This window comes from Moschus berezovskii, chromosome 24, assembly GCF_049115385.1.
Source record: "Moschus berezovskii isolate FMDL1 chromosome 24, NW_MosBer_1.0, whole genome shotgun sequence".
Classification (NCBI taxonomy): domain Eukaryota; kingdom Metazoa; phylum Chordata; class Mammalia; order Artiodactyla; family Moschidae; genus Moschus; species Moschus berezovskii.
The window spans coordinates 50,290,894-50,305,432 of record NC_142483.1 but is presented as its reverse complement, the minus strand read 5'-3'; the positions used below and the strand labels follow the sequence as shown (position 1 = coordinate 50,305,432).

The window sequence follows — 14,539 nt, the reverse complement described above, 5'->3', positions numbered from 1 at the left end:
TCCCACTCAGGGCTAATCTAAGGTATCAAAGGAGGGACGCAAACACCACCACGGTGAAAATTTCATCTCCTAGTCTCATGTCCATAGACCAGTGGTGCTCTAATCTTAGGTGCCCACTGGAATCACCTGGGAGCCTTAAAAACTACCAGTGCCTGGTCCACCCTACAGGGATCCTCATCTAATTTCTCTGGGATGAGATCTGGGCATTGAATTTTTTTTTTAAGTCTCATCAAGTGATTACTCTTTGTACTCCCTTATTCTATACTGGACACAGTTTCACTCAACACACATCTATTAAGCACCTATTATTTATCAGATGCAGTACTGAGCAAATAAGAAAACCCTTATAATTTACAAATTCAAGAACATCCTTTTATGTACATTAATGTTTCTATATAGCATTACTGAACACCTAGCCAAGCTAGTATTGGTAGCTTAAGTAATTAAATAATCAGAATCTTCTAATTATTTGAATTACAGTTGTTAAAGAAACTATATTGCCTATTAAACCTGCAGCTGAATGTCTCAGGCACCAGTTACTCTGCAGACTATGGTGAAAATCTGATCTCACTGTCCTAGAAGGCACCCACAGCACCTGACTCCCTGCTGTGATGGAAAGATACTCAAAGCTCCTTATCTTGAAAGCCACAGTTAAAATACCAATCATCCTTTTCTTCCCATCACCACCCTTTGAAGCTCTCTTGCCTACTTGTGGATTTAGGAGGACAGAAAGTTGAGGTTAAACAGTTTCTCAAGAGCTTCTGTCTGGCAGCCTGGCTCTGCAGACCTTGGGAAGCATCCTAAGTCACGAGCTTGCAGAATAACTGGAGGCCTTTTGATGTTCAGCCTCTTTATCTCAACTTTGCAACCTCACTCAGTCTGGAGCGGTCCCCTGATGACAGATGAGACTGTTGGGCCAGAGCTGCCAGCAGCCACAGGTGGCTGGACAAATGGCAGGGCACAGGGTGGCGCTTCCATCAGGAACTGATTACTGAGACTTGGCAGGATGGGTGGGGGCAGGGAACAGGCCCAGGTGTTGCCATCCCCCATCCATTCAGGAGTCACCTCTGGTCTTTCCTGTGCAGAGATTGCACAGCGTTTATTGTGCCCCTGGGAAAGGAAAGGCAGGGAAGTGAGGCTGGATGGGCACCTGATCCTGCTGCTTCTGCAAACCGTGATGGATGTCACCTCATCTGCGGAAGACAGAAGAGAAGTCAGGGGTCAGAGTCACAGAGCACCATTGTTTCAGAACAATAGGAGAGAGGAGAGGGGCTGTGAGTCTGTTGAAAACAGTTGCATTCAGCACTTGCTGGTGGGGAGAGGAACTCTGCACAAGTTTGGGGGATGATGTGGTGGGAAGTGGTCCGGATGAGCTGTGTCCAAACTTCAGCAGCGGGTCCTGCCTGCCACCGCTGGAGGGTGAACTTAGCTTTCAGCTGGGACCCCGTGTTCATTCCATGTGGCAGAACCAAGTGTAGGTGCCAGGTTCAGCACCGTGTTCCCAATAGCCGTGCTTTTTCCCAAGGCGATTGCTTTTCTGCAGTAATAATCACAGTTCATATTTGAAATCTCATAAAGCTGTGAAGGGTAACTGGATCTTCTCTCTTGTCCTCTTCTCCCCTCCCCCAAACCCCCAAATCTGGCATCAGGAAAAGCCATCACAGTGGAAAAGCACTGGTTTTGGAGACTAACCCAGTTGCTGTGGGTCCTTGGGGCAAGTTACCTAATCTGTCTGAGCTGCTCCTTTCCTGTCACCGGTGGGTGAGCCACTCCCTCTGGGGTTACTCTGAAGACCCAGCTCCATCATGGCTGGGGGTGTGCCTGGCACATGGTAGCCCTCAACACCATTACCCTCCTTGTGGTCACCTTTCCAGGATGATCCTGCGAGCCTCCCCCTTCTGTGTTTCCTCACCCTGAGGAGGAGACCTGTATGTGAACCTGCTGGAGCCAGAGTCCTATAGCAGGAGCTCCCATGATATTTATCGGGATGGTGCTACCCAGGGCCTCTCTCCTGGGCTTGGTTGTCCGTGGATGATGGATGATGCCGTTAGATGGGAAATAGCTGCTAAATGCAAGCAAACCTCTTCCCAGCTTCAGTGCCCTAACCGTGGTTGTCCATTATTCATGGACTAAGCCCTGCAGAAGCAGCGCATGCTGTTGGTGCCCACCCAGAACCTCTCAGAGCTCACCTCTACCACACACACACTGTACACTTCCCATTCCCAGCACCTATCCTTCTGCCTGAGGCTTTCTCTGGCCAGCCCTCACTCACTGTGCGCCCAGGGCACATTGCCAGGGAATTAATCCCCCACCCCCACCCCCCAGCAAGTCTCGGGAGTCATTGATCAGCTCCCATGGCCTTGGTTGGAAGATGAGGGTGGGTACTCCACGCTGCCTCCTGGAGTTCCCTGGTCAGATGGAGCCGGTTTACCTGGATCATGTGCCCTGCTTGTCTGCCTGCCTTCTTGTCTCCCCACTGCTGTCTCCTGGGGTCACCTGCCCCATACACTATTTGCCCTCACATCTTTATGGGGTGGGGAACACAACTGAAACCATAGAGTGCCCACGGTGATGCCATACAGGGACCAAAAACAGAGTTGAGGGTAAAAAGGTGCAGAACAGGAGCTGTCACTCTCTGGGAAGGGAGAGGCCCATCGCGGGCAGGCTGTGCTGACTGGCATCCTGCCCTCTCTCCCTGCGCAGCGGCAACGTGGAACGCTCAGAGTCCCTTCACAACAACGTCCTCATACTGACGGTGCCACTGATGCACGAGGTGGACACGTCCATCACGGGGTGAGTAACCTGGAGCGGAACCCTGTGCTTCTCTTGTGTTTGCTTGTATAGCCAGGAGCCGGTGGCCCTGCTACTTCCACTTCTGCCTGGCTTGGAAATGCAGGATGAGGCTTTAGCTACAGTGACTCACACCCTCCTCCCTCCCCATTTTCTCCTCTTTCCGAGCTGGCCACACGCTTGGTAGATTATACAAGAAGTGTGATGACAGGTGTAAGCCGCATAATTCCTTTGAACATTCTGTTCACCTTTACATGCATCTCTTCCCAGTACCCACCGCTCCGGAGTGCCACAAGGTAGCAGGCAGCTCCATTCCTGGGATTAAAATCTCAGCCAAAGGCTGCTGGGCCAGAGGTTACAGCCAGTGCATCCCAGGGAAGGCGGGCCTGCTTTTTGAGTAGCCTCTAGTCAGCTTTGACTTTGCATGTTTCTGATCCTCCTGCAGAGCCGGTGGGCAGGGCCAGTCACAGTGGGCACACTATCTGGCTGAAGTCCACAACCGCTCAATGCCACTGGCATTGTTGGAAATCAGGGCTGCAGGCAGCAGGGACCCAAAACAACCCCAGGCGGTTTTCAGCCAAAACACAGGCCTGGAAAAATGAGAAGTCAGTTCCTGTTTCCGGCTTCAGAAACAGAGCACGATGGAGGAAAAAGGATTTGCACAGTTAGTTTAGATCAAGTGGGGACCTGTTGAACCTTTGCCCCGCAGGCAAGCTGAACTCTCTAGAGGTTCAGAATCTCTCATTTTTCAGTATTCAGGTGCTCGTGGGTCCTGGCCTTAGCTGCAAGTAGTAAAGTTAATATGCTTCAGAAGGAGCCATGCCTGCAAAGCTCCGCCGCTCTGCTGGGTGTCCGGAATGAGTCTCCGGTGGGCGTTCCTGCCTCTTGGCGTTTTCATCACGTTCTTTAGACATGAAGCATTGGTGGAATATATTTGCAAATTAACACAGATTTGCCTCTGTTCATGGCTCTATTTTTAACCGTGTAGTTTATTTACTATCTCCTCAGACGCACAGTGAGAATCTCCATGGACCCCTGTCCTAGGGGATGAAAGAGAAAACAGGGCTTATTTGATCCTGTTGTCAGACCCTGGAGGCCTCCTGTGAGGTGTTAACAGCCCCCAACGAAGCCCTCAGTTAAACAAACGAGTCAACCTCTGATCTTTCCAGGAACATAAAATGGCACTCATTTAAATAAACCCACTCTTGACCTGGGTGGAAGCTCACTACATTTCTAAACTAATACACTTAAGCTGAAAATAGATTAATTGCTATCATTTAGACTTGGTACCAAAAATCTTACAATGTTGTGTTTAGGCAAGTGAGCAATTTCTAGAATCTCATCTAGAATCTATTATTTTTCTGGGAGTTTAAATGAGCCTGGGGTTTATTGACACGGACAAAGTTGAAAACATCACTACACAATGAGCTGGAATTCTTCATCACATCTTACACAGCCACCATTTGAAATCTAAAGAAAAAGGCCATTAGTGTAAGGACTCAATTTTTAATATTTAATTTCTAGTAATTAAAAAATCTTTATTTTTTTAATTTGTTACAGAGTGGGGCTTAGAATGCCAAACATATAATTCACTTATATTGTCATAATCTTCTTCAATCCACAAAATGTTTTTCAAATGACAAAATAGAACATGTGTAATTTTATAATCCAGTTTAAAAACTGAAATCAAAGCTACCATGGGCTCCCTCCTCATTTTAGAAGTGTAATCCTTGTTCATTGTATACCAGACTTACTGATTTGACCCAAGATGACCAGACGTTACTGGGAATCTCTGCTTAGAAAGCACAGGTCTGGCTGTGTCCATTTACAAGAGAGAGAAAGAGCAGTTCCAGAAGCGAAGCATTTGGTGGGGGACCTTGAGGGGAGCCAGGTTCTAGATCCAAGAGACAGATGTTTGAGCTCTAGATTCAATAGAGACAGATGTTTGAGCTCTAGATCCAATAGAGACAGATGTTTGAGCTCCTAGGATAGTGGTGACCCTGCATTGGGATGACAGATTTCATGCTTTCCTCTTTCAGAATCATGTCTCCAACCTCCTTTGTGTACGGCGAGTCTGTGGACGCATCCAACTTCATTCAGCTGGATGACCTGGAGTGTCATTTCCAACCCCTCAACGTCACCCTTCAGGTACCCACCCGTGGAGACCTTCTCTATCACTGGGTACCAAGGGAAGGGCCCATGGGATGTACCTTCTATGAAAAGCAACCAAAGGGCCAGGCTCTTTCTAAGAGAAACTCTTCCCAGCCTGAGTGTGTGTGTTTGTGTTTTCTGTAACCACACACAGAAATAATCCTTTTGCTGCCTGGTACTCTGCTGTGTAGCCCCCTCTGCTTTTCAATATTTGGAGGGAGAAAGGCATGATGAATACCAGCCTTCCCCAACAGACCTTTGGACCAGGCACGCATCCCCACCCAGATGGTCCACAGAGGACCCCTTCCAGTTCTCCATCATTCTTCACACTGTGGGGCATCCTCTTAATCCTGGGGGCTTCCCCGCTCACGCAGCGGTAAAGAATCCACCTGCGATGCAGAAGATGCAGGAGACATGAGTTCAATCCCTGTGTCAGGAAGATCCCTTGGAGGAGGGCATGGCAACCCACTCCAGACCTCTTGCCTGGGGAATCCCATGGACGGAGGAGCCTGGCGGGCTGCAGTCCATGCGGTTGCAGAGTCGGACATGACTTAAGTGACTGAGCACACACGCACACTTAATCCTGGGTTTCTCTTGCTGCCTTCGCCAGGTACCCACACCTCCCACAGAGGAACAGCCTTTCAAAGTGGGGTTTTACAAGAGCACAGCAGTGTGAGTGAAGGGAACTCCCCTTGGGGGGGCAACAGGCTACTCCCCAAAAAGCAGTGCTGACTCTCCTTATCATATAAGCACACTTGGTATGGACTGTGGACACTGTGAAGGACATTGTCCTTCTCTAAACCAAGGGTGGAAAAACTTTTTCTGCAAGAGGCCAGATGGTAAGTATTTACGCTTTGTAGGCCATCCAGTCTCCACAGCAGCTATACAACTAGGCTCCTGTAGCACAGAAGCAGCCAGGAACCATGCACAGGACAAAACTGTGGCTGTGGACACTGACATTTGAATTTCATATCATTTTCACATGATATAAAATTGCTTCCCTGGTAGCTCAGGTGGTAAAGAATCTGCTTGCAATGCAGGAGACCCTGGTTCAATTCCTGGGTCAGGAACATCCCCTGAAGAAGGGATAGTCTATCAACTCCAGTATTCTTGGGCTTCTCTGGTGGCACAGACAGTAAAGAATCTGCCTGCAATGTGGGAAACCTGGGTTCAATCCCTGAGTTGGGAAGATCCCCTGGAGGAGGGCATGGCAACCCACTCCATTCTTGCCTGGAGAATCCCCATGGACAGAGGAGCCTGGTGGGCTACAGTCCATGGGATCGCAAAGAGTTGGACATGACTGAGCAACTAAGCACAGCACAGCACACATCCTTTTCACATATTATGACATATTCATCTTCTGTTTTTTCCCAAACATTTAAAAATATAAAACCATTTTAGCTCACAGGATGTACAAAAGCAGGTGGTGGACCAGGTCTGGTGTGAGAGCCATCATTTGCTGATTCCTTCTCTGAGAACAGTCCCCAAGGCCAGCACTGTTCAATAGGAGGGTCTTTGAACATAAAACTAGGGGGACTGAGCATCGTCCAGACATTCTCCTTAATTGACAAATTGGGTAATGTAGGCCCCAGAGGAGAGGACATGCTGCAGGGGTAGAGAGCTGGGAGCTGCTGGGCTGGGGCCAAGGTTAGGCGGGTGTTACCTGGGACACCCATGTGTAGCTCAGCAGCTGCCAGGAGCCGGGGATGAAGTGATGGAGCCAGTGTACCATAATCCACATCCCACGTCTTTCTAGCTCTAGCTCCTGCTTCCAGAGCTCTCTCCTGCCTTCCCTCCTTCCTTCCCTATGGAGGAGATGGTTTCTCGGTCTGGCATCCACTGCTATGGCCAAATAATTATTATTTTCTTTCCCTGTGGCCTCTCCTAGGTGGACCGGGGAATGACAAATAATGACAGGGTGAGGGTCCAGAGAAAGAGACAGTAACATATTTGCGGTCTCTTGCAAACAATGGTCTCCCTCTTGCCAAAGCTTTCTTCCAGGCAGGAGACCTCCAAAGTCATGATGGATAACACACATCCCAGCCCAGAGAGGAGGCACCTCCCAGCCAGCTAAGCCCCTGCTGTCACACCCTATGCTTGATTTACAGGGGAAAAGGGAAAGATGGGGTCACCCTTGCTTTCAAGACCTTTAGAGTGATTGCTGGGAATAGGACCTCTGTGGTTTTGAATTCCTTCCCACAATTAGTTTCTTTTTCTCCATTGCTTTTTGCTGTTGGACAGAAAACAGATAAAGACCAGATGAAGTTATTTCATTTTACTTATGCATGTGTGCTCAGTCATGTCCAACTCTTTTCAACCCTATTGATTGGAACCCGGTGACCCTATGGACTGGAACCACCTTGGCTCCTCTGTCCATGGGATTTTCCAGGCAAGAATACTGGAGTCGGTTGCCATTTTCTCCACCAGGGTATCTTCCCAACACAAGGACTGAATCCCCATCTCCTGTGTCTCTTGCATTGCACGTACATTCTTTACCACTTGAGCCATCAGGGAAGCCACTTTAGTTTCAATTGCTTACCTATAGTTTTGGAGGTGTCTTACAATAAAAGATACAGTCAGGTAAATTATTTAGAAGGGTTCAAATGACACACATCATGTAATGAAGAGGGTATTTGCAGAAATTAATACAACGTTGTAAATAACTACAATAAAATAAAATTTTTATTATTTTTTACTAGAGTATAGTTGCTTTACAATGTTCTATTAGTTTTTACTGTACAACAAAGTAAATCAGCTCTATGTATACGTGCATCCCCTCTTCTTTGGATTTCCTTCTCGTTTAGGTCACCACAGAGCATTCAGTAGAGTTCCCTGTGCTATACAGTTGGCTCTTATTAGCTACCTTTTTTGTGCTAGTATCAATAGTGTATATATATCAATCCCAAACTCCCAGTTCCTCCCACCTCCCCCAACCCCCCACCTTTTCCCGCTTGGTATTCATACATTTTTTTCTATGTCTGTGTCCTTACTTCTGCTTTGCAAATAAGATCATCTATACCATTTTTCTAGATCCCATATATGTGTGTGTATATATATATATATATATATACTTTAATATATAATATTTGTTTTTGTTTCTGACTTCATTCTGTATGACAGATTCTAGGTCCATCCACATCTCTCCAAATAGTGTTGATAGGAGAAGGCAAAAAGGAACAGAAGTTATATGAAAAGATATTAAAAATATATACAAAATGTTTTCTTCCTCTTTAAAAAAAAAAGAAATCTGAGAGCCTGTGGTTACATCATGTTTCTCTGAAGGCACTTGTACAGGGAGTTTGAAGTTTTGTATTCAGACAAAGAGCTTTCTTCTGACATAGGATACAGGCTAGGGAATCAGAGCCCTGGGAGTGAGTGACTGGCATGACCCTAAGATTCTCCTCCTGATTATCAGTTGCCTGAGGAAGTACATAGCTAGCATTCTGTTCAGGATTAAGGAAGTTGGCTGAGTCTGAAAGATGGATAGTGTGTGTCACTGATGGAAAGGAAATCTTCGGTTAGCAAAGCTGACAGTTTCCTTACAGTTCTCTGACAACTTGTTTTCTGGTATAATTGTCATGATTCTGACTATCCTGCAGGAAAGCCACTGACCAGCTTGATGGTAATAGTGATCCACAAAAAGATGGAGATAGTAGAGGAGAATAGGGTCAGGAAAATGGATAGCAAGTGTTAGTTGTTCAGTTGTGTCCAACTCGTTGCAACCCCATGGACTGTAGCCTCTTTCTGTGGAATTCTCCAGGCAAGAATACTGGAGTGGGTTGCCATTCCCTTCTCCAGGGGATCATCCCGACCCAGAGATCAAAGCCAGTTCTCCTTCATTGCAGGCAGATTCTTCACTGTCTGAACCATCAGGGAAGTGTTATTCTGGCCTGAAAAATGGCACGAGACTTTCCATACAAAGAGATTTTTTTTCTGGGTCTTTTCAAAGCTAATATTCAGCAAGCTATGTCATTGTTTAAAGATTCTTCTGCAAGTGCTGATGGGAGAAAGGCAGAGACACTGGTCTTAGAATTGGTTTCAAAGTTTCATCAGAATTTTTTTCTTCACAGACATAAAAACTTATTGACCATCAATAGATGTTCTTTTTTTTTTATCAAATCAATAATTTCCCTCATTTGAAAAATAATGATGAAAAATAATGCAGATGTTACACAGGAATGTTTGCAGAGAGTCAAACATTAAAACGTTTGTTAAAAATATGGTAATACAAGCTCCCCATCTGTCTTGTTCTGGTGGATGAACTAATGCAAAACAAAATCAACTTCTTTTTCCTCACTCATGCTTTAATTGTGATTTCCCAGACAGGTCAATAGGTTTTCCCTTCAATGCTGTGCTCTCACGTTTCACTTCAAATTAACGATTTCCATTGTGGTTGGATAGTCCTTCCTTTTCTTGTGCCTTAGGGTTGTTGTTATGGGTGAATTGTGTTCTTTTTGAATCAAGAGTTGGCAGCAACTACTCATCCACTCGATGGTTTTTTGTGTCTGTTCTCTGAAGCAAAACCCCCTATTGCAAAAAAAAAAAACACATAAAAAACAAAGACAAGTTTTCTAGGGAAGAGCTGGCTGGAGCTGGAGCCTTATATATTCTGCCAAGTGTGAAGATCTGCTAACTTTTCCAACCCATCGCCGGGCTCTGCCCTGCTGACCTCAGCTTCAGAGATGCCCTGAATCCTCTCTCTAGTCCCCAGGCCACTCCTCTCTTTTGCCCCTACCCATCTTTTTAAAAATAAACTAACATCTTTATCGAGTTACTACTTACTTACCTTAGAGTTCACTTGTTTAAAGTGTACAATGCAATGACTTTCCCCACAATTCTGTGTTAATACAGAATTGTGCAGCTTTCTCCATAATCTAATTTTAGAACATTTTTTTCTCCCCCAAAAAGAAACTCCATACCCATTAGCAGTCAGTCCTTATATTAGTCTCCTATTGCTGCTATAACAAATTACTACAGACTTTGTGCCAAGTTTATCTTACAATTTTGGAGGACAGAAGTCTGCAAGGGTTTTTACTGGTCTGTAAAAGCAAGGTGTCAGCAGGGCTGTGTTCCTGTCTGGGGAAGAATCTGTTTCTTCTGTGGTGATTCTCCTCCTTCTGGAGGCTGCTGCATTCTTTGGCTCATGGCCCCCTTCATCTTCAAAGCCAGAAATGACTGATTGCAACTTTTTGACAGTACATTTCTGTGTTTCTGACTCTCTCTCCCACTTCCCTATGTAAGGACCCTTGTCATTACATTGCACCCACCTGGATAACCCAAGATCATCTCTTGATTTTAAAGTCAGCTTCTTAGCAACCTGAAATCCCCCTGGCCATGTAATATAACATACAGTTTCCACAGATTAGGACAGGGACATCTTTGGGAAGCCCATTCCTCCTGCCACACTCCTCATTCCTCCTACACCCTAGCCCTAGCAACCACTAATCTACTGTCTGTCTTTATACATCTGCCCATCGTTTTTACTCTCCTTCATCTTCCACTTCTTCCTTGAGTTTCATGTCAGTCTCTGCTCCATCTCCTTTCTCTCGTGGGTCTTTTAGTGGCTGCCATCTTTTCTCTCACTTCTCAAGAGAAGATGGGCTGCTGGAGTCAAAAAATGGGAAGGACTCTGTGGGGATGAGCGGGGTAAAGATTATAGGACCAAATGCTGGGACAGAAAAGATGTGCACAGATGCCATCCAACAGTATTAGCAAGTGGAAAGATGAAAGTTACGGAGAAACCAACTCAGCTAGACAGTGTAGTAAAAAAAGAGCCCTTTCTGTAAGTTAGATCACTTGGTTTGGGGATAACCCACTTTGTCTTTGAGAGTCTCAGTTAACCTCCAACTATAAAAGGAACGGAGTTGGACCAGATCAGCAGTTCTCAAAGTATGTTTTCCGGGCCAGCAGCATCAGCATCTCCTGAGAAATTTAGAAAGGCAAGTCTAGGACTTCCCTGGCTGTCCAGTGGTTAAGACTCTGAGCTTCCAACTGCCAGGGGCCTGGGTTTGATCCCTGATTGGGGAACTAAGATCCCATGTGCCATGTGGCATGGCCAAAATAAAAAAGATATTCAAATCCTTCAGCCCCACCCCACCCTAACCAGACCTGCCACTGCAGAAACTCTGGATGTGACCTTGCTCCATTCTAGGTTTTAAGAAGACCATTTGATTATTCTGATTTGTGTTAAAAGTTTGAGAACTACTAATCTAGATTACTTCTAAACTCCCACCCGTGTAACAGTCTATGAGTAAATTTCCAGGTCAAAAGAAGTATAATTGTTAGCAGCAGAAGATAAGAAAATGCTAACGGGGGGAATAAGGTAACTTGAAAGTTTGTGGGTTTTTAATGCACATTAGAAAGATTTCTATGTCATTGAAATCCCCCATCATTTGATATTCCACTTCAAGTCATGACCGTCTAGACCCTAAACCCTAGTATCTCTGTGTATCATTTCAAAGGATTTTAGAATTTATAATGTAGACATGAAATGAAGATCTCTGTTTCTATTAAAACATGCCGTGTGTGTCTCACACTCACAGGTCTATAACACTGGGCCAAGCACGCTTCCTGGGTCATCTGTCAGCATCTCCTTCCCCAATCGACTGTCACCTGGTGGAGCAGAGATATTTCACGTGCAGGAGATGGTGGTGAGTTCTCATTTGTTTTCACACTTGCTTTGAGACCTGAGCCAGCCCATTCATATTTTGTGTTCCACCCAAGAGCCCAGAAAGGTTAACTCATTCTAACCTATGGAAACATACCTTGGAAAAGCTGGGAAACCTGCAATTTCTGAACTTATACATTGAGACAGTTTGGTTCATACCATGAGAAGACCTCTTTGGGGATGTCCAAGGGTTGTTTATGAACCTGACTTCTGGGATGGACTTTGCCAGCTCCTGGAGCCTCCACAGTTGTTCGCAGTCTTATATGTATCTGAATGAGTGTTTCTAAGAGGAAGATTCACCAGCACTCATAAAGATTCTCATAGGGCCACTGATGCCTGGAGGGTAAAGGATTCATACATAAGACATAAGTGTAGGTGGAAACTCAAGTTCATATGCAGAACATGCAATTCTGCTTGATCCTAAGTCAACTGTAGATGATTCTTGTCTCAACAGTGATCATTCCTCCCGCCTCCTTGGCTTCTGGGACATCACGTTCACTTGGTGTCTCCCTTCTCACTGGCTTCTCCTCATCTTCCTGGTTCCTGCAGGGCCCAGGGGCCTTTTTTCCTACTCAGTCTCACAGATCTCCCCAAGACTCGTGGTTTTATACTCAGTCCGTGCTGATGACACTAGTTGTTTTTCTCTAGCCCATGTATCTCCCATGAATCCCAGACTTTGACAGTTAGCTGCCTTCAGGTCATCCCTCCCTGGATGCCTGACAGGAATCTGTCTTAACCAAAACTGAACTCTCAGTGGTTCCCCTCCAAACCTGCTTCCCTCCACGACCTTCTGCATCTCAGCAAATGGCTGCTCAATCCTAGTGGCATGGGTCACCCTTAACACCTTCTCCCACACTTCACATCTGAGCCATCAGCAAACCTGTTTCTACCTTCCCCCCAAATCAGAATGTTACAATTTTTGACCCCTCTACCATCATCACCCTGGTCCAAGGCACTGTCATCTGTCACCTGGTTTATTGCAATGGCCTCTCCACTTAGGTCACTTCTTCTGTCCTACCCCGCTGCTGTCTCTCTGTGCCCCAGCAGCAGAGCTGGGCTTCCAAAATGCAAGTCAGGTCATGTCACTCCTCTGCTCAAAACCCTCCGATAGCTCACCTATGCCCCGAATTCTTCCAGCACCTCAGCCAGCTTCACAGCCTGTCTCTTGCCCCTCTCTGACCTCTCCCCCTCTTCCTCCTCTCTCTACCCCAGTCATCCTGCCTCCATGCTGGTCCCAGAGCATAGAAGACACTCTCCCACCTCCTGAATTTTGCATGAATCTTCTGCTACCCAGCATACCCTTCCCCAGAGAGTCACATGACCTCTGCCTTCCCCTCCTTCTGGTACTTGCTCAAATATCACATCCTCAGAGAGGCCCTCCCTGACCAACCTGTGTCGCAGAACCTCTCACCCACCCTTCCACCATCAACCTCATCACCAGCTGGCACACCATATATTTCCATATTTGACCAGTTTATCTTCCTCCTGGCCCCTACGGTATAAGGACAGGACTTTTATCTGCTTGCTACCCTTATCTCTAGGGACTCCAATACACAATACTTAGAATATAATATGTATTCAGTAAATATTTGATATTTGTGGACTGAAAAAAGTTCATGCTATAAAACATCATTTACTCTTTCCACATGAAGTCAGGAAAAGTTTCATGCTGATAAAAAATCACCTCAGTGCTCCTAAGAGTCTGGAGCAGCTGGATGAGAGGGTGACCCCTCGTGGGAAGGAGCGTACGTGATGCTTGAGAGAGTCACTGCACAAGGAGAGGGCATGTGGTCCACATTGAGGGTATTGATTGCTCTTACATGGGAATGTGAGGGACAGCTAGCCAGACAGATGGATGGTCTCTCCCTGGATAGCTTGAAAATGGGGGCAGCAAGGCCCATGGCATGTGACACATCTGAGCCCACAGGAGGCTCCAAAAGCATGATGTGATAGAGATGATGGTTTCCCACGTTGCTGTCCTCTTGGATCACGTGGGCTGAAACCCTGGACCACAGGAAATGCTGAGTGCAGAATAGGTGCCCCTCCTGGCTTGCCTGCTCAGCCATCACCACCCCCATAGTGTTCCACTCCTGCTCCGTGAAGTGCCTGTGCCGTGGAGCACCGCTGAAACAGTGGAAGAAGAGCCCCCAGTGTCTTGCACCTACTGCAACCACAGTTTGAACTTAACATAAGGTTCCCACTCCCCACGTGCTCCTGTCTGCTCTCTGACATGCTGTTTACCTCACCAACCACTCCACCTTTTCTGCATGTCTGGGGGATACTCTCCTCACAGAGCATGTGCTGTGAGCTGTTCATATGAACATCAGTAAAGCTGTAGAGAAGATTGCTCCCTCATGGACAAAATTATTTATTGACAGAAACAGGAAATGTAATTCACTGTGATTCTGAAAGTATCTCAGAACCAAGTATACATCCTTTTCTTTTTTTTTTTTTTAAGAATTTCCCCTCTTTTAGAATTTATTTACTTATTATTTTTGTCTGTGCTGGGTCTTCATTGCTGCACGGGCTTTTCTTTAGTTGTGGTGAATGGAGGCCACCCTGATTGCGATGCACAGGCTTCTCATTGTGGTGACTTCTCTTGTTGCAGAGCGTGGACTCCAGGGCACGGGCTTCAGTACCTGTGACTCCCAGGCTCTAGAGCACAGGCTCAGTAGATATGGCACTTGGGTTTAGTTGCTCCGTGGCATGTGGAGTCTTCCTGGATCAGGGATTGAACCGTTATCTCCTGCACTGGCAGGAAGATTCTTTACCACTGAGCCACCAGGGAAGCCCCGTTTTTCTGTTTACTAATCATCTGACCAAACAAGAGCTACTCCAATTTGGAACGCATTTATAAATAGCTGGCTTGGCAGGAAGGCATGAAAAGTGGTTTTTATGAAGATTTGCAGAACTGCCTGACTGATCATCCCG

The 14,539-nt window shown here is 46.2% G+C and overlaps 1 protein-coding gene across 1 annotated transcript in view; it reads left to right on the top strand.

Annotated features, from left to right (window-relative positions):
• Nucleotides 1–14,539, top strand: part of ITGA9 (integrin subunit alpha 9) — a 383,781-nt gene that overhangs the window by 302,251 nt on the left and 66,991 nt on the right. The window contains exons 21-23 of the mRNA XM_055414653.2: nt 2,704–2,793; nt 4,830–4,938; nt 11,484–11,591. Coding sequence (XP_055270628.2) covers nt 2,704–2,793; nt 4,830–4,938; nt 11,484–11,591 — 307 coding nt within the window. The remainder of the gene's footprint in view (nt 1–2,703; nt 2,794–4,829; nt 4,939–11,483; nt 11,592–14,539) is intronic.